This window comes from Lingula anatina, chromosome 1 (genome assembly GCF_051362555.1).
Source record: "Lingula anatina isolate TDL-2025a chromosome 1, LinAna3.0, whole genome shotgun sequence".
Classification (NCBI taxonomy): domain Eukaryota; kingdom Metazoa; phylum Brachiopoda; class Lingulata; order Lingulida; family Lingulidae; genus Lingula; species Lingula anatina.
Genome location: NC_141767.1, coordinates 26519656 through 26540332, shown reverse-complemented (window position 1 = coordinate 26540332; position 20677 = coordinate 26519656). Strand labels below are relative to the sequence as shown.

At 35.0% G+C, this 20677-nt stretch overlaps 1 protein-coding gene across 5 annotated transcripts in view; it reads right to left on the bottom strand.

Annotated features, from left to right (window-relative positions):
- LOC106181983 (thrombospondin type-1 domain-containing protein 4) overlaps positions 1–20677 on the bottom strand; it is a 65128-nt gene that overhangs the window by 12133 nt on the left and 32318 nt on the right. For 4 of the 5 annotated variants that reach the window (XM_013566581.2, XM_013566582.2, XM_013566583.2 and 1 more), the window contains 2 exons: positions 11559–11763; positions 6602–6780 (listed from right to left, as the gene is read on the bottom strand). In XM_013566581.2, coding sequence (XP_013422035.2) covers positions 6602–6780; positions 11559–11763 — 384 coding nt within the window. Of the gene's footprint in view, positions 1–6601; positions 6781–11558; positions 11764–14096; positions 14328–20677 lie in introns of those variants that run through there. The other variant, XM_013566585.2, reaches the window with a different exon arrangement.

The window sequence follows — 20677 nt, the reverse complement described above, 5'->3', positions numbered from 1 at the left end:
TCATTACCTCTCAATGAAACACCAAGTGAAATTGTCATTCCCTTGAGCCTTTTAATCAGGTGGTAGTCACAGACAATTTATCCCGTGTTTGCTTTTCTTTTGTTCCTTAATCTCAAACCACTTTCAGGTCTAAGGCCAACACAAAATCAGTCAATAAAAAATCGGAAGCCAATTTTGAGTGCTTTTTTGTTTTGTCTATGTTTCAAATAATCAAAGGATAACTTATTCTTTGGCCCTCTTTTTCTTTCTGATGTCCAGGATCTCAATAGCCTTGTAAATAATTGCAGAACTGTTTTTCCTTCTTAATGTAACTTCAACCTTTGCTGGGGAGCACTTCAGAGATCACTATAGATGAAAGGAGCTCCAATAATACTTTTTAAAAATTGTACTTTGTTTCTAATAAAGTTTACAAGTACTAGATGTCTATTTTCAATCAACCATAACAGCATTCTGTATGCTTAAAATGATATCTTTTTGATAGAAATACTTCAACTCAATGACTTTGGAAGAAACATAATAAAACAACTATGGTAAAATATCCCTTATCCTATGGAGAGGGCAGGGGAGTTGTCCCTCAATTCAACTTGATTGTGGGGCACAACAACATACTATCTATTTGTAAAATCAAGGTATTGTGTGAATATAAAAATAAACTGGAAATCAGGTATATATGCAACCTATTTAAAGATTTGGATAAAAAACCTCAAACTAGAACCCCCCCCCCCAAAAAAAAAAAAAAAAAAAAAGGCAGCAAAGCTGTCAAATGGACAGACATAAAAATGACATAACTGACTGAAGCAGTGACATTAAAACAGTCTAAAATGATGAACAACCAATATATACAGAGAATGTTTTTTTTTCCTATAGTGATGGAATATAACCCAATGTTTACAAGCATAAACATTACCAATTTTAACTACTACTACTGTTACTATGGACATTCAGAAAATGGAGAGAGGTGGGTCAGACCCATGGGAACTCAGAGTTGCTTCTGGAAAATTTGTGATAATGAAAAAAAAAAGGAAAAAACTATAACTTGAAGAAAAAGTAATCTGATCAGAACAGATCAGAAAAGTCAAGCTGTATTTTTAATCTGTGAATCAATCAATCAATCAAGATTTGATTCATTGAGCTCATTCCCAATGAAATTATCATTTCAACTCTACAGCAGGTTAATCTGCTAAGCTGATTACATTCAGTAAGAGTAACTATGGAGTTAGATCTCTCTACATAACACAATAGTTTGTTTGGGAATGAGCCCATAGTTTCCTTTTATGGTGCTGGCGAATAAACTTCCATGAAAATGCACAGTGTCAGAAACAGCAGACACAGGTGTCAGGTATATGTTCAGACACAAAGTGTTTAAGTTTGTCTATAGAAATGATGACAAGCATTAGCTGAATGAGTCTTGAAATGTTTAATATGATCAAAAAGGAAAGCGTGTCAAGAAGTTTTATAAAGTCCTGGCAAAGAAACTATTTCTCAAGTAAACAAGATCATGCTCTCAACTCAACTACTTTAACTCTGAATTACTGGTGAGTAAATGGTGCTTGTAAATCACAGGAGTTGCATATGCCTTAGCCTGCCAAGCTGCCAAGTACAACTTACACAATTTTCCATTCAATTACAGACAGCTAACTTGGTTGTAAAGTTCACATCAACCTGGCCATTTTCCTTGAAGGTGGGGAAATATTTTTTTCTCTTAACACTTAATAATTAAGGCAACAATTCTTAATGAAAGAGGTAATGGAAAACAAATCAAATTGCTCTGCCCTGGTTATATATATGTTATAAAGTAGACGATAAAGAATATATTCAGAAATGTGTGTGTGTGTGTGTGTGTGTGTGTGTACGTGCATGCATGCATACGTGCACACACGTGCCTGCACGCATGAGCACACAAACAGAAATTTAAAAAAGACTGAAAAGTAGATCTTTTCACCCTCTCAGCTAACCCAGCTTCGGAAATGGATAGAGAACCTAGATCAAATTTTGATTCACAGCACACCCATTCAAACCATTCCCGTCCTCCCCCCCCCCCCCCCCCACACACCACCACCTATAAGCCCCGAAACAGACTGACATAAACTTCTATTTCAAAATGAAAAATATGCACCTTACATAAAATCCTGTAAGAATGAGCAGTTTTATAATATCACAGACCAGCACAACATAAAAGGACTTTTTAGTTGAAACTAAAGAACTGAAATCTGTTGTCTGTTTTGATCCAGAGTAAGTTTGTGATAGTCCTTTTTTTTTTTTGTTCGTTTGTTTTGTTTGGTTTTCTTTCATGCATGTGTGCCCACATACACTATATGCATGATATTTAAAGGGGTGATCTTCCCAGTTTCCTTATATTAAATACAATGTTTATGAGGTTGATTTCACATATTACCAAATGGAAAAGATATCATTTAACCACATATTTTCTTTCACCCCACCTTATAATGATCACCAAGCAAGAAATCCGCTATAACAACACGTACCAAATAACCCAGGTTAATATCAACTTACCTCATCATTCCCTAACCACTGTGCTCCCTTTATTTCCTATTAGCTTAAGTTACCAAAATCAGTGTACGGTAAAGTCTTGAAAATTTCGTCACTTAAAAATTAATTAATATTTTTAATTGTGTAAATCCGACTAATTTTTCAAAATTACCTCTCCCCGACTCCTGGGTATGACGAAATTTTCAAAAATCTGGCCTTTGGGCTTTTATCCTTAGCGACTGTTATCTTTGACCCTCCTATATTGTGGGATATTTAAAACTACTTCCTAAGTCGTTTTCTGGCGGTAAATAATAATATATTTATTACTGCATCTCGATTAAGTTAAATTTAACTTACTGTACCCGAAAATGTGTTGAGAATTATCTTCTCGGTACGAAACATACCTCCTGATAGAGGAGAAGGATCAAGATAAGCTTAATTGCCTCCTTGCATTATAACCTGGCCGCGACATATTTAAAAATAATTATGCACTTGGCAACGTTTGTTGCATGCAGGGCTTTTCCCAGGATTGAATGTCAGGCCTTCTAAAAGTACCATCTGTAACTTCCTAAAAATTTACAGGGAGTTAAAATAATTGCTCCCGCAGACGATCTTCCGCAATTTAAGTTTCTTGAACTTATATGAAAACTGAACGACCTCCCGATGATGATATGAAAATTGCCTTTTCGTCTCGCTCGGATCGCGAACGATCTCCCTCTGACGATCTTACGCGAACAAAGTCCTGGCGATATATTACGCAAACGATTCTTCGCCGAAGATACATGTATGCCGTGAGCGGGGAAGGGGGGGGGGGGGGTTAAAGATGAAATTAAAAATATATATTATTTATAATATTCAAAGGGGAGGGGGGGGGTTAAAATAATGATCTCCCGCTGACGATCGTTTGCAAACTAAGTTCCTTGAACTAATATGAAAACTGCATTTTATTATTGCTTACATCGCGAACAATCTCCAGACGATGATATGAAAATTGCCTTTACGTCAAGCTAGGATCGCGAACGATCTCCCTCTGATATGATCTTACGCGAACAAAGTCCTGAGGATATTACGCGAACGATTCTCCGCCGAATATATACCGTGAGCGGGGGAGGGGGGGCTGTTTAAAGATAAAATGAAAAAGATATTTTTTAAATCCAAAGTGTGTGTGTCTGGGGTCTGGGGGGGGGGGGGGGGGAGAGGGAAATAATGATCTCTCGCTGACCATCTTCCGTTAACGAAGTTCCCTAAATCCCTTGAACTAATATAAAAATTGCATTTCATTCTTGCTTACATCGCAAACGATCCCGCGATGATTATCTTACGCGAACGATTCTCCGCCGAAGATATGCCATGAGCGGGGAAGGGGGGGGGGGTTTAAGATAAAATGAAAATATATATATTATTTATTAAATTCAAAGGGGGGGTTAGAATAGTGATCTCCCGCTGACGATCTTTTGCAAACTAAGTTCCTTGCACTAATTTGAAAATTGCATTTCATTCTTGCTTACATCGCGAACGATCTCCCGATGATGACATGAAAATTGCCTTTTCGTCTCGCTCGGATCGCAAACGATCTCCCGCTGATGATCTTACGCGAACGGAGTCTGCTATAAATATGAAAATTTTCTTCTTGTCTCGTTTGGATCGCGAACGATCTGTTGACAATATTACGCAAAAGATTCTCTGCTGAAGCTATGAAAATTGCCATCTCGTCCCATTCGCATTGGGAACGATCTCCATGGATGAGCCAGGTAATTGTTAAATGGTCCTAAATTGAACATGGACATGAATAGAAGTGACGGGTACATTTCCCTTCGAGATAATATCTTGATTTTTCATTGTGTCTTCCTCATTTACGACAGCCGCCGATAACAATAACGGCGTTACAAATGACAAAGCCGCGGCCTGTGACTTTTATTTGCCGGCTTGATAAGGCACCTTGAGCCAGGTAATAGTAATGAAACTATTTAGACAAAAGGCCGATGTTCCCGCAATTAAGAACGGGGATTCACATCTTAACCACTTATATTGTGAGTAACCGCTCGCAGGGGCGCACTATTGTTCCTATCTCCCATTGAGAGTGTTATCGGCAATGATATCCTGATCGTATCATTGTCTTGAATCAACTGACGCATTACCTTCATGTTTGAGCTGGACAACGCGGCCATATTTGGTGACGAACTTTTCAAAAATTATTGAGTACCTCATTTTCAAGGTCGACGAAGTTTTCAAGGGGAAAAAAATTACCTCGGCGGAAAATCGTCTGCCGACGAAATTTTCAAGAACGACGAAATTTTCAAGACTTTACCGTATGTGCATCATTGCACATCTAATCATGGCAGTGTTTGCCAATAAATAAATGCATAACTAAACTATCAGCTCATTTTCTCCACTGAAGACATGGCCATTAATTTGCTAAAGATGCCAATGATTGATAGGGGACCTACAGCAGGTGGGGACATGCGGTATTCAGTAATCCTGTCATGTACTTTGCCATTGGCTAACTTAATTCTTGTTATCTATTCAAATAATAAAATTGTCTGTAAAATATCAAAATAATGAGCTATTTCTACCATAAAAACAAAATGTCTTCTATGTTCTCTTTAGTAATTCACTAAATATAGTTTATAGACACATTTGCAGAATGGTCCCATTTCACTACAGTCTACAGGTACAGATGTATTAAATTTGTAAATCCCATTAGAGAGTGCTTCCATAATTACATAAATATATATTCTATATAATTACTTACAATCCAAATTACTATATGACACATATCTCCAATGGTCCAAATTCTAGTTTATTGCAAGGAAAAATAACTGAGTACAAAAAAGGCTTTTAAACTTTTTTCATCTACTTAATTGTGCAAATCTTGGAAAATTTCCTATTTTGTACCATAGTATAATACACTAATACATTCATCATGAGAATTACTACAGCCAAAGGCCACTTTGTCAACATCAAAGACAAAATACTATCAAAACAAATCTGTAAAAATTCAAATTTTTGAACAGCCCACAGTTGCTAACATTCACAACTGGCAGATGTTAATACAATCTTCAGTCCACAGCAGTGAGCAGTTAACAAGAACATTAACCCTTCTTGCAATCAATTCTAAACAAAAATGTTGTGAATTTTTGGCACCGCTTTGGCATCATATTCCATTTGAGCTATGACAAATCTTGATGACTCCATTGCTGCCAAAATGAAGTAACACATTTTGCTTTGATGTCTTTCTTGACAAGCTTCTCAGTGAACCCACACACTCAACTGCAATAAGCTAATGGCTCTTCATATTTCCAAAATTTGGTGGTGTACCATATAATTGTGTTGGCCCCTAACAACCTCACCAATGTGTTTTACCATGCGTACTTACAATTACGGCACTTGAGGGATATGAGGCTTTAAAAAACTGAGCTATGAAAGAACATTTAGAAGAATGGAAGCATATAGAAATCTTTGTAAAACCATGAACCTATTACTCAATAATTAACATAGAAGAGAAAATTGTACATTTTGAATGAAGAAAAAATCACAAAACATGCCCCTGAACCTTATAAATATATACAGCTGTTTTTATTTCTTTCTTTTACTTGCCAGCGGGGCAATAAATCAAACAGATACAACTGCTTTATGCAATTTTTTGCAAGTAGCTAAGCCTGTGAAGAGCATTATTGATAATTTACTGGTCAAACAACTTGACCCTCATGTTTTGAAGTCTCCTTTTATGATGTCTACATGAAAAAAAAACAAATGAAAGTCAACACAATGTCTTATGAGAGGCTAAAATCAATCACACTGCAAGGGTGCTTATGTCAATCAACAAGATTTCTAACCTGATCTTACATTTCATCAGTTGGAACAAATGTTGAGCTAATGCTACCTTCCAATAGGTCCTCTTGTAGTTTTAATTTAAATAAACCACTTTCCAATCAAAATGACACTGTTGACAGAACACACCAAGTTGACACCCAGGGTTGACACTGACAGCTGGGTAATCTCATGTCAATTAATGTAAATCTGATAAAATACCAGGGTGGTTCAATCTCCGTCTCCGATGCAGACTACTCCACACACATCATTATCACAATATTCCACTGTGCATACTTACAAACAAGTCCAGTGTCTCATTAATTGGTCCATCGGCCAATAGTTGCTCCCCTGGTGTGTTATGGTGACTCCGAGGTCCCCTTTTGTACTTGAAAGTTGTACCCGCAGCTTTTTTATCTCCACTCCAATCGATTGCCCAGTTTCCATTAACCACCGATTTACCACTCCTTGTTCTTAATGCTGCAAGACAAAAAGGAACATGATATAAGCAAGGATGAAACAAAGGATTTTAACCTCTTTCAGTAATACAACAGCCATGTACTATTAGCTAAAGCAAATTTTCTCCCCTAAAATTTCTCGGTACCACTACAAGACTGTGGAAATCCCATCCTTTACTTACTTTGATACTGATGGTCAGTATTTTTTCTCAGCTTTTGATGAGGTTTATCACTACAGTCTATGACAGCTGTGATATACAAAATAACAAAAAATAACAAAGAATTCATTTCCTCAAAATCCTCAGCCTGAATCAATTGCAAATAGCTATGAAAGAGCAATCTGACAAACAACAATTCAAATACAAGTACGTGCCGAGCCTGCCTCAAAGCTTCCACCCAAACTGTAATCCTTTCACCGAAGTCAGATACTTAAAAGAGATCAATGTGACCAACCCTGTGCTTAATCTCATAAAAAAAGGCCCTAAGAACAGTAATCCTGCAGTCTTGTCACCACAGGCATCTACAATTGAAATGTCATCCTACACCTATTACAACTCTTAACATTACGTGACAGCTGATGTAACACAAGATGGAAAAGTATTTGCTCAAATAAATTCAGAATGTGTCCTCGCCTAAGTCTTAAGGATTAAAATACTGCAAATTCCTTCTTAAAAAAGAAATGAAGATTGAAAAAAAGGTATAAGACTTCAAAATCCAGCCACCAAAATTAAGAAGCTCAGATGGAAATAGACAGACCATAAAGACCACATTAAACTAAGTGCACTGTACATATAGAGTTATAGATAGCCAAATTAACTGGCACCACGTTTTTGCATATCTTTTACAGTATTCATTAAGCAAGATTTATGTTGCCAAATGGAACATGTAGATGGTTTGTTGAACCTCAAAACCACTGGAAATCAGTCGCCATGATAATTCTTTAGAGCAGAAAAGATACTAAATCCCTTTTTCCAATATACAGTGAATCTATTCAAAAGATATCTATTACATAATTATATAAGAGATGCTGTAATCTTTTAGTCTATTTAGAGATTTAAATACTTCTTGATATTCATAGTGATCAATACAGGAATGAAGGAGATTAGTCACAGAACTCCAGTTCATATCTGACCAGCAACACAGGTGGTAATAACAAGTTTATTTTAAAAATCTAATGAGGAATAAAATTATATTAGGCCTTTTAAAAGCATGACAGACATACTTCAAATGTCAACAGTAACCCTGCACCAGTGTTTGGTTTTACAAATACAACAGCTTTGTTGGTCTCAATTTCGGCCCATACACAGGTTGTAGGTGTGCAACAATGGTGTCTGAAATATTCCTCACCTTGTCAATCAGGCCCTCACACTCGGGGTGTCCTAACACCACCATCCCTGGGGCTAGACCCCCTCACTGAGTAGTCTCTGTTATTATTACATGGGTCAAGTTCAAGTACTGGAGTGGACAGTCTACTAACCCCAGACTAACCTCAAAGTAAATTACACTTCTATAAATATTGAAATGTTTTCTTTTAATTCGGTTGCAGTAATGAGTGTTTTCATTTCTATACACATAACAAGCCCCCTCAATTAGCTTATGCAATAACAACAATCCATACTTCTGATATCAGGTAAGTCATATAGTATTTAGATATATCCAGGTAGGTATAACCAGCTCAAAACCATCTCTTTTTCTTGGACCCAGTCCCGCTTACTGAAGAATAATTTTAGAAAATAAGGATTTGCAGGTTACATTATTTTGGTAATTTGATGATAGGCATATTTGATACTTATGGAATTGTAGCAGCCAACAAACAAGAAAAAAATTTAAGCTTTGGAATGCCATCATCAATAAAAACTCTGCCATTCACCGGCATGGTTCTAAATCACATTTGTCCTACTATCTGCCTGTCTGTCCTTCTGTCTGCCTGTCATTTTTCTCTTTTCTTTCCTCTCTTAACATGCAGCCGTATCCACAATATTACTTGCAAAACTTTCCTCTTGTCAAAAATTATGTCTATATGTCTGTGGAACAGTTCATTAGAACAGCCTATCACTTTCTCCACAAAACAAGCATTATGCAGTGATTTAAACACTTCATAATCAAAATTTTAGTTATTCGCCTTTGTGATGGGTTTATTAAAGTAAGACAGAGAAGAAAATAACCTATTAAACTCAGTGGTGCTGGATTACTTAATCACCTGAACTGATGTTTAACATTTACACAGTGTGTAATCATGTAAAGAGAAGTGTGGAGCCTAGTAGTTAATTAAGCATAAAATTGTATGACCAACATCATTCTGATGTCTTCTTTATTCATGGCAACTACTTTATCCCCAAATACACAGATCAAAATTAGACCAAAATGCAAGCAAACGTACAGTTCATACAAAGTGTTTTTTTTATTCAACTTGTATATTTTAACTTTAATCTTCTATTATCAAAAGTATGGTTTGGAGATTGGAAAACCTACTGAGTGGATGAATAAATGTCTTTTTACTTTTCTTTTTTTTTTTTTTTTGGGGGGGGGGGGAGCTTGTCAGAATTTATATTAAAAAACCCAAAAGTCTGCTGCTTTTTCTTTACAATACATGTTACTATAAATGGTACATATTGGTCAGCTCTAAAAATATGAAACCACCTCCATGTGTTCAGATTCCAATGAGAAGACTTGAGGAAGTGGTTAAATTGGAAAAAGAGAATAAACAAACAGATGTCTGAATCACAGGAAAACCTTTGGTGTTAAGTAAACAACACTCTCCTCAATGCAGATACTTTAAATTCTAAACAGTCTTTATTTCACCATTCTTTCCCTTATCCTTATCAAACAGGTTAAATACTGAAATTGTGTTAATGAGGTAAAGTGAATAAACCCCCCATCTGAGAGTCCTTTTTCACCCTTTGAAAAAACAAAATATATCAGGTCACCAAATTTGGGTGAATTGTGACATAAGATATTTACTAAAGCAAACAAAACCCTGAACTTTGTATAAACCAATTGAATTCAGTTACCTAATCCCTGAACAAGTTTGTATTAATTAAGAGGCAACAATGAATGCAAAACAAAAGATAATTTTTGTATTTTGTTTTTTCAGGAATAATTCCTCCTTATAAGGTTTAAATCTAATTCTATTACAGATGTCACAACAAGCAAACGGTGAAACAAATGTGACTAATATAAATATTTTCATACTTTTAACCTTACCTATGTTACATGTTTATAGTTTGAAGAACCTCCCAGGAAGGCACAGTACATCAAAAAGGCAGGAATCAATTTAGTTATTTCTTGCCACTACAACATGTTTCCTTTAACTGACATATGGTTTTTGGTTATAATGTGTTCCTAGTACAAGCAGTGTTCTTAGGAACTTCACACAACATAATGTAACAGCAATAGATGGTTATCAAGCATGTCCTGAGAAATCTTGTCACAGGTTCAAAAATGTTGTTTTTTTTTGCAAACTGGCATGAAGAGTATTTGTCTTCAGGAAACAAGATGTTCTATTTCTGCTGACATAACACTTCAAGCTGTTTCTTTGAATATCCTTCTTAAGATAAAAGGGAGAGGTGAAAAGAAACATAGGGCTCGTTCACAATAAATATAACGACCTAGCTACTGTGACTAACTCCAAGAGGACTCTTGTTGAATGCAATCGGAGTAATTGTTAAACACGCCTCCTCCTAGCATTGAGGAGACAACAGAAAAGCTGGTGATCATGTAAGTACATTGGAAATACAGGAAGTGTGTCAGTCTGTTAATCTGATTGTATTTAGCAACAATCCCTGTGGAGTTAGCGTACAGTAGCTAGGTTGATGAATTCATTGTGAACAGGCCCTTAACTATAGATATAACTCTTTAAAATAAATAAAAAATAAAAGAAATGTTCAGCCAAAAGTTATACAATGACTATGATTATTGATACAAGAAGACGCCATCAAAAACAAAAGTTTATGATAGATAGATATGATAGATATGATGATAGAATTAATCTTAAAAATGACAACAAACTGATATATATATATATATATATATATATATATATATATATATATATATATATATATATATATATGCAATGCAAAAAGGAAAAGAAAAAAATATATATCAGTGGCTTCTAGACTATGTATAAAAACATGCAAAGGTGCCGAGAGGCCAGTTAATTAGTACCCTGTGCACACCTACCACAAGAGCTGCCAAACGGGGGTCTAATCAGTTAGTTAATTGCTCATTAATCAGTCATCACTTGAAGAGAGTGCTTATCTTTAAAGACCAATGATGAATGTCAATGTTTACTAGTGGATTAATGATTAGCCTGTGTAAAGTCTAAGAGGTCTAATGACATCTATAATTAGAAGTTTCAATTCAACTTATATAAGTTGGAGCAGATATGATGAAACGGCTGTCAAGTGGCAGTTTATTGCATGGCTGCCCTGTCTGCATCCATATCTTACATAAACAAATATAGATATGATACATAAACATTTTGAAGAAAGTTACATTTCCGGTGATTAATTATTATGGAAACTGAAAAAGTTATTATCTCCATGAACAAATTTTTCATTTTGATAATTCTGGTTAATCAAACTGTAAAGACATTTTCATCTTTTAAAAAACTGAAAGAAATTGTAAAGAATCAGTAGCCCAGGTAAAGTGGTGTCCATAAATGCATTTGCTTTGAAATGAGACATTTTAATGTCAACCTTTAAAAAGAAAATTAGAAGAAGTTTAATAAGAATTTCAAATCAAAAGTTTTCAAGTCTTCTTAGTTTTGTTTCACAGGTTACATAATACCCTACCTACCTAAGTAGTTCTTGCTCTGTCTCAGCTCAGTTATGTTGATGTTGCAGGCTCCCTTTGGAATTGCAGTGATGTTGTTATAGCCATACCCAAGTTGCTGCCTTGCAAAGATGCCTGAGACCACACGACAGGTAGAACCATCTCCACCACACACACCACACTTGTCATTCTGTTTCTCTGAGCCAAGAAGACCGTCACAACCTACTTTCTGCAAGTAAAAATCATTACAATGAGATAAAGAGGACTTGTCTTTTTCCTGATTACTTGGTTATTTATTTTTAACAAACACACAAACTTACTGTCTAAATTTAAATAAATTTACAGATGTCACAAGTTCTCAACCAATAAACCCCTTCAGATGAAAAATTTGATAGCAAAAGATATCAAAAGAAAGTTTGATGTAAACACACCTCAGGGGTTTTTACAGGATTATTTTGTTAAATTACTGGGCCAATTTAAACAACCACTATTAAATTCAATTATATCATTAGCGTATAAAAATCAATTTTCAAGTTCAGCTTTCATAATGGTGCTTGTCTCATCAGTTTGGCAACTGAACCTAATATCCTGACAAATTGGACATGGTTTATCAGACAAGGCCCCCTTACAGTGCCATCAAGCTCTTGTTAATGTCAAAGCTTATAAAACACTTTTCTCTCTATTCACTGCAGATAACCTCAGGCATCAAATGAATATTTTATTTCTCATGACAGTTGAAAGATTCTATACATTATTGATTTATGAATTTGAATTTGAATGTATTTTTCAATACTGAGGGGTTAGCTGTAGCCAGCCACCCCATGCTATGCTTATTACTCCAGTTTGTCAACAAAATCAGGCTTAGGACCACTTAAAGATACTTTTTGAGTTTTGCAACCTTCCCCAGGTGCCCTTCAGAATGACTTAGAGGATTGATAACAGCCGTGTCAAAACAGTGTGGTTATTAATTGGTTATATCCTAACCGAGGCAGGATGGAAGTGGAATAGCTTGATAAGCCACTATTCATATTCTACACATCCCTGCTCACACAGGCACTGCAGATGATTTGGCTAAGCTGGTACTTAACTTAGGTCGTACAAAGTGACATCCTGAACGTGATACATCCTTTGATCATCACCATCCAAGGACTTTTATTCCATATGGCACAAAGTTGCCACAGTCTAAAGCAGATGGCCAATCTTTTTTCAGGTGTAACAACAATAAACTACCACAGCCCCCAGAACAATAAAACTAGGAAGGGAAATAAAGGATTAATTCTGCTTCTAGTGAACTACTTTGACCTTTTTCATTTAATTTTTCATCACTTAGGATCAGGAACACATACCTGTAGAACTGAAAGTAACTTTTAATTATTTCATTCAATTAATCAACATCTGAAATACCTTTAGTGCTTTCTTTGAACTTTTAATGTTTAAAAAAAAACATTATACATGGACCCTTTGAAGTTGTTCTTTGTAACACTTCTATTATCCTCACAGCCACTAAGTGACGGAGCAGTTTACAACTTCATGTGCTAATAAAATGAAGGAAGATATTTGTCAAAGTTTTTATCGTCTTCCTACACGCAACACAATATAAGACATTAAATACTAATACTTTTCTTTTTAAAAGATTGATCAAAGGAGCACTGACATACTTTCATCAATTATTCATTTTCATTAACATTTATGACTTTGTTTCCTTCAAAACATGTCCAGCTAATATCTAATTAACCCCCACAGCAAATCTCTACATAATAGTTGGTAAAACGTATAACTAGATGTAATGGCTACTTTCTGTTCAATAGAGTTGGAGGTGCTACTGCCGTATTTCCGGCCAGTCTTGCTACATTGCAAAATAATAAAGAGTAACCTAGACCACCCTTAGTGTGGTACTGAAGAAAGTAAACACATCAAAGCAGTCCATTAAGTGACTAATGTTACTTTTTGTACCTGCCCTCCTATTACCTGCCTGCACACAATGTGTCCAACAAACCCGTCCTGTTTACCCAGACAGTCTACGTAAATCCACCACTCAACCTGTACTACATCTATGGCACACGTAAACTCAAGCTTGCACCATACTATGCGAAACTTAAGCTGCACAAGAAAACATAAGGCTATGTTCTTTGAATTAAAAATAAAAACAACCCACTACTTTGTCAGTTTTGCCTTCAGGAGAAAAAAAATGGTGATTATAGTGCACAGGATAAATGTATGTCCCTGCCATGCCTTCCGTGTTTCTTTTTAGAGAGAGAGAGTTTAGAGAGAGAGAGAGAGAGAGTGAGAGAGACAGAGACGGAGAGAGAGACAGAGACAGGGAGAGAGAAAGAGAGAGAGAAAAAGAGAGTGAAGTAAATTGATACAGAAATTTCGCATATCACCATGCACTGAAATTTGTTGTTGTTTCCTAACAGTTAAACAAATTGCCTACTTCTTGTTTTGATATAAGCACCAAGTTTTAAAATCCTGATTATTTTTGCAGATAAATATAAGAAACTGAAAAAAGAACAAATCAATTTTAACAAATGTATGGCTAATGATCAAAATTTTGCTCCTTACCAGAAGAGCCAAAGTCAGCAGAGTCCCCAAAATCGATTTTTTTTTCATGACTGCCATCTATGCTGTCCGAGACTAAAAGGCCCTGTTCAGTACCTGACCAAGAGCTAACTGAGCAGAACTCATGTGAGTTCCCTCCTGAATCCAGATATCAATTGTCATGCAGATTCTCTTACAAGTTTATACCTCCAGCTACGAGGGTGCTCGCACACGAGTCAACGGTAACATTCTTTAAACAAACATCACCTAGGCATAACCTCTACCTATAAGGCTGCACTTCATTATCTGCCATACCCCCTGGCTATGCCATTAGCAGGAAATTAATAACTCCATGGGATATTTTGTCCCCTTGCCACACTATATTTATTTTACACAGGTACAATGTTGCTTGACACCAGCGCAGTTTATTGGTCAGGGCTTTCAAAGATGTTTCAATGGTCTAACAAATCATACTTAAAGCCTGTTTTATCAAGAAAGCTTCATAATAAACTTGTAATTCACCTGAGCATGAGGCTAATTGATTTATAAAAGTTGCTGTTTTAGGTCGGAAGTTTGAACAACACAGGACTACAACAAAAACCATTTGTCATTCAAAGAGACTGCAGCGATGTCAATCAGAAATCCAATGGCCAGAATGCCTGTCCTTAGGTGCACTTTTCTAACCTCTAAACAGGTTTGGGTTTTTAAGTTCAGATGTTTTTTATCCAGCATAGCAACAGTTCACAAATAAAGATAAAAATTACTGATTGCTTTTCAATAAATTAATCTTTACATGCTTTTGTGAACAAAATACAACAATCAATTTAGTTTTTTTTTTAACCACATGTCATATCCTCTGTGTTCATTTCTGGACACCAGGTGTTGGCAAGCTGGTGTAAGAGTTTATAAAACTACAAAAATCATTGCAATAAAATCCACTGAACAAGGGTATAAGAAGGACATTTCCAATAAGTTACAGGGTCATCAGAACACAAACATCTACCACTTATACAAAGCAAATCATTTATTGATTATGAAAGGAGACAAGGATCCCATGGTCCTCAACTATGGATGATCAGCCAATTATCAAATATGGATGTCAGTCTGGGCAAATAGAATTTTATCTAATACAACTGGCATGTACTCTGATGAGATTTGCAAGTATGTGCCAGAGATATGTAAAAGTAAATGAACATTTTCTAGTTAAAACTGAATTAATGCCCTTGTTAAGAAGAAAGTATGTAAGAATAGACCTATCTTAATTTTTAAGTATCTATAAACTGAAGGTGATCCCAATCTTATACATTATATTCTTCATCATAGCGTATTCTATAAAAATAAAACCTTATACAAATGTAATACAAAAAACTATGAAGTGAAATAGGTGTAATCAGGCATGGACTGTTTTAGAATGGAAATCACTCCAAAATGCATCATAAGACAACCACATTACAGAGACTGTATGGCAATCTGTTTGGCTGATGACATTCAGGCTCATTGTCAGTCTAGAATGTTCCTTGTCTGATTGCATATGGCTTTGCAAATGACATAGGAATGGTATACATACATGCAGCACAGTATTAATTAATGTATTCATGCATTTTTGTAGAAATTTGGAGTAATGTATTTTTGTGGTAGGAAATGTTAAGAAAAAATATACCCTTGTTTAGAGTTGATATCCTCTTTCTAATTTCATTATAATACTGCATGAAAATTAGAAGCCAAGATGGAAAATAATGGAACATGATGGCATTTGCAGCCATGTAAGTGAGGTTCTGAAACACTATGACCTTTTATGTGGTTGGTGTAATTTACTCAATAAGTTGATAATTCTCAAAATATACTACTTGTTAATGGAGCTAATTTACTGTAAGCTACTTGGGTAATTATCTTTCTTCTCTTAAGGTGAAACATCTTTTTTTTTTTGCAACAGTTTAAACAATCCTTTTCTTCTTGACTGTCCAACCTGTAAAACATTGTTCATCCATCTTTAAGCAAACCAGTTAGATTTAGTTTCATATTAAAATACAGTTTGCTCTTTACATCCTGAAGTCCATGGGATCCTATGACAGCTAAACTGTAACAGCTTTACATGGTTCATGGTGTGGAAATAAAAAATGTAAACTGAAATCTAAGCCCGAATGTCTGACTTAGCAAACTCATACAAGATGTGGTAAGAAAATATATATCCTATTTTTCTGAGCAAGGTCTAGTTACATCATTACTGCAGGCATCGGATCAAATTCGCTTAATGAGGGTAACTAAATAACTTCATTCAAAGAAAAGCAACATCTTATCAGTAAACAGTATTCTTATTCTCAAGAATAGATCACTTACATTTGTACAAAAGATGAAACATCCATATCAGGAGGTTGTTGAAGCTTAATCTGATGGTCAATTACTAGTGTAAAGCAGGTACCACATAATTAAACCAAACTTTGTCTATTCTTAAGCTTAATATGATACACAAAGCTCATACACCTTATAATGTTTGATTTCTTAATGTTAGTTTTAAGCCTTTTGTACACAAAAAAGCAAAAAAAAAAAAAAAGAATTTAACAACAGCATGATGTAAGTCTCAGTTGTAAGTGTTACATGTAACCCTCTCAAGAATGCTTAAGATGTTACAAGTGTTCAATTACCCTTTGAACAACTAAACATGTCAGACACTTTATAATTAATAGAGATATTGATGTATAGAGAAAAAAAATACAACATTTATCAAAGTATTTCTTTCAAGGAGCAGTGACACTGGTATTTTTAAACATTACACTAAGCACCTTCTTTTAGTAAACCAATCCTTACACTACAGGAGCTTGTTTTACAAAGAAACTTAAACTTTTGATCACTGAGTTTCCATTTACTAGACAAAGTGATCCTTTGGATAACAAAGGTTATAAAATCATGATCACATCCTAAAAATGTGCTGGATTTACTGTACTTATTTAAGCTAAAAAGGCATGCTTGTAATTTTAAACGAAAACTGTAAATTTTTGTGGCAAAATCAATGGAGACCCAAGACAAATAAATAACAACATTCAACAAAAGCTTTAACAAAATTTAATTAAAGAAACACTTTTTGAAATACACCCTCCAATCCAAGATGATATTTAATGATAAATTTTCTTCTATCAGAGAAGTAACTAACCAGCGGCAACATTGGCAAAGGTGGATCTGCATGGACATGGTAACTTAAACGGTCACTAGTGATGCAAATGCCATGGTTAAACAGATTATCCACAAAAGAAAAGTTCTTGGATTTTATTCCATTTCAATCTATTTTTATATTACTTTGTGTAATTCACTGATTTCAAAGTTGGTTCCATTTCTTCTTATCTTACTTTTTCTGTATCCTGGCGCCGTCCATTGATGCATGCTTGCATAATATGGGGAAGTTGGAATAGGCAGATAACTTTTATCTTGCTGAAATCTACACTTAGTACAACCGTCTCATAGTCAAAATCCCTATGATACCCTGCCGCATATCTTAAGTCACTTGAATCAAATTTGATCATTTCTAATTAAAGCAAAATAAATGATGTGTTTGTAAGTTTAATATAAGAAAATGTCTTTTATCAAAACCCATGACTCATTTTGCAGAAATTTACTGAAGTATTTTCTCTTTCTTTGGAGTAGGGGAAAGAGGCATTCATTTCCACTTCCAATATTTGTCAAAAAATGAACCTTGCAAAAAATAAGATCTATCAGTTATATTTAGAGGGTTTAATTTTTGAAGTGCTTAGTGTAGGTCCTTTTTTTCATCAATTAATAATTTCAAAGAAGAAGTTGTGCACCTCAACAAACAGCATTTGTAGACTTTTATCAGCAGCTTGGGGGATGCTGGAAAATAACACTTTGTGAGGGACTGACTTGGGTTCACATCCACCTACACCTAACCTTTAAAATTCCACTGCTATTCCCCACTGAGACATAAAACCCAGTACATATTTGCCCTCAAGAAATCCAAAACACTGAACGAGACTGTTCTATTTTCTCAAGTTATCCATTGTTTCAAGTGGAGGTGTTGACAACTTCACTTAATCCACATATTTGTTCTCATCAAATTTTCTTACTCTAACCACCCAAAAATAATGATGTTATCAACTGCTATGTACTGTTAATATTTTACTTACAATTAAATCATCAGGTTTAGATCAATGTACCACACATAAGTATATTGGGTGGATAAGAAAAAATTCCTGAACTTTAAACTAAAAAAATATCCATAGTAATTCAATGTAATGTCACTTAATACTATTTTGTGGTATTTTTTCAAGTATATAAATTTTTGACTCTTGAGGAAGCATTTCTGACATTTTTGAGTTGATCAATTAAAGGGATAACAACTCTTTATTTGGTGGGAAAAGTGCCATAAATAGATTTTCCTGGGGTAAATGCCGATGTTCCCACAGTTACCAATTTAATGGTTAATGAATCTATTCTGATATTCAAAGTTAGTCAATTGTTTTGTTTTTTTATGTTTTTTTTTTTTTTTTTTGGATTTTTTAAAATTAATTATCTTGAAGGATATTATTATGGAGGGTAGCCATCTATGAAGCTTCACATGGTCCATTGGCAAGCACAGATTTCAAACTGCATTAACTGCCATTTTGGTTTTGGAATAGAATTAATTATATTTCTGTGTTGTTTACAATGTATTTATTGTGGAATACTGAATCTCATATGAAGAGTAGTTATCTCTATAATAGTCATGCTCCAAATGGCAGGGGTGGCAAGATTCGAGGCTTTTTACAGTTTCACCAGCAATCCCATAGGAAAGCTGATAAATGTGTCTTCTGCTGCACATTTTAATATCAATTTCAATCTCTCTCTTATAATAACACTAGACTTGACCTTTACAAGAAATATATTTTCCCTGACTTCCAATATATTGAAATTTTATTCAGCTTCAGTGAGATTACAACCACCATACACTTTTCCCAGCATAACGTGCTATTTTGTATCACATACAGGGCATCATACAGTAGTGTGTGTTCTCAATGAAACTATTGTACTAGGTATTTCAAACTTACTCCATGGGAACTTTCAATGAAATTATCCAATACCCCAGTCAACCATTGCATGGCTAACAACTACTGAACAAGACATTTGCTGTCCCTGTACCATTCTATCATTGTCTTTTCTCCACATCTAGTTTTTTTATCATAGCGAACACGGAACTCTTGATCTCATACTGGTCAAGTACAAAAGGAAGCCAGGGTCAGGGCCAAACTTTGTAGTCATTTGCAGCCAATAACCTCATTTACACCTGCTATAGATTTTTTTTCCTAAATAAGCATTTTCAACTTTTTAACTGGAAAACAGCTATGCCTCAGCAGAGAGCTCATTATGTGAGCAAACAGTCTTCAGTTTTTCAATATTTAGAAAACTTGGTATTGCTGCATACAAAACTAAAAAACAAAAACATAATATTTTATCAACACTAAGAGATTTAAATGCAAGAATACATAAATGCAATTAGTATATGCAATTTCATTTTCTTTATTACATAAAGTCCAATTATCATACATACTTTAAAAACTTATCTATAAAAGATAAGCCACCATAACTACATTTCCACTGCCTTTATTTTGAGAACAGAGTATCTATGCCTTAAATTTGAGCACAGAAAGACTATCTCCCAAAATTGCTGCTTCTAGCTGCTATTTAATTGACCCAGGTGATCTTTCACCTGCCTCTGTCCCCAGGGCTGTCATCACGCATCCCAGCTCAAGTAGAAACTCCCTCCTCAGTTTACTTTCAGCATAACAGTTTACCCAGTTTATTCAAAGCTACTTCATTCAATTGTCCCTTCCTCCCCATTCATGTTTGACAGACACACTTAGAAACAGAGATAAAAAGACTATGTTAGAGCTTAGGTGGTCAAAGCTGCCAGAGTAACTGATTAATTCATTCTAAATTAAATCATCCTTCTGGGTTGTAGTAGATCAAGGGAGATAATGATCCTGTCGTGCTATGAAATGGTTGGGATGTTGCTTGCCCATTAAAGAATGTGCACCCATTCACAGTCGAAGCCACAAAATTAAGTATGACTTGATAGTATTGTTTTCTCTATATGCCCATTAATTACGGATGTTTTTAAAGGCACAGGTGTTGTCAAAGAGATGCAGTTCATCAGTGAAGTAATATATGTTATGTCAAATGACACAAACTTAATTCTAATATGTTCTCCTATAAGTTAAAAATATTTTCCACAAATAACATCCTTTTTATATTTGTTTATCTCTTACACCAGATTTCCTCTGTCATTTAAGAAGGCATCTTAATAGGTAAAAAAAATCCCTACTGAGAAAAATGCAAGAAAAAAAAGGCATTGGTATTCACAGCAAAGAGCAAGCTTGTCCTGCCAACTCATCCCTGACAATGTGTATCATTGTAGCTGTTTAACCTACAGATGAGAGTAATTAAAGTGATACTAAAGGCAATTCACCATGTCATCAAGCAGGCTATTATCTGAATTGATAGGGAGAAGAAATAATCTATGGAGTTTTCTGTGATAAAAAGGTGCACCAAGTACCTGAGGAGAGCTGAATGGTACCTCCTCCTTAAAAATGTCAATTGGTTTTAGGGCTATTCCATTTCAA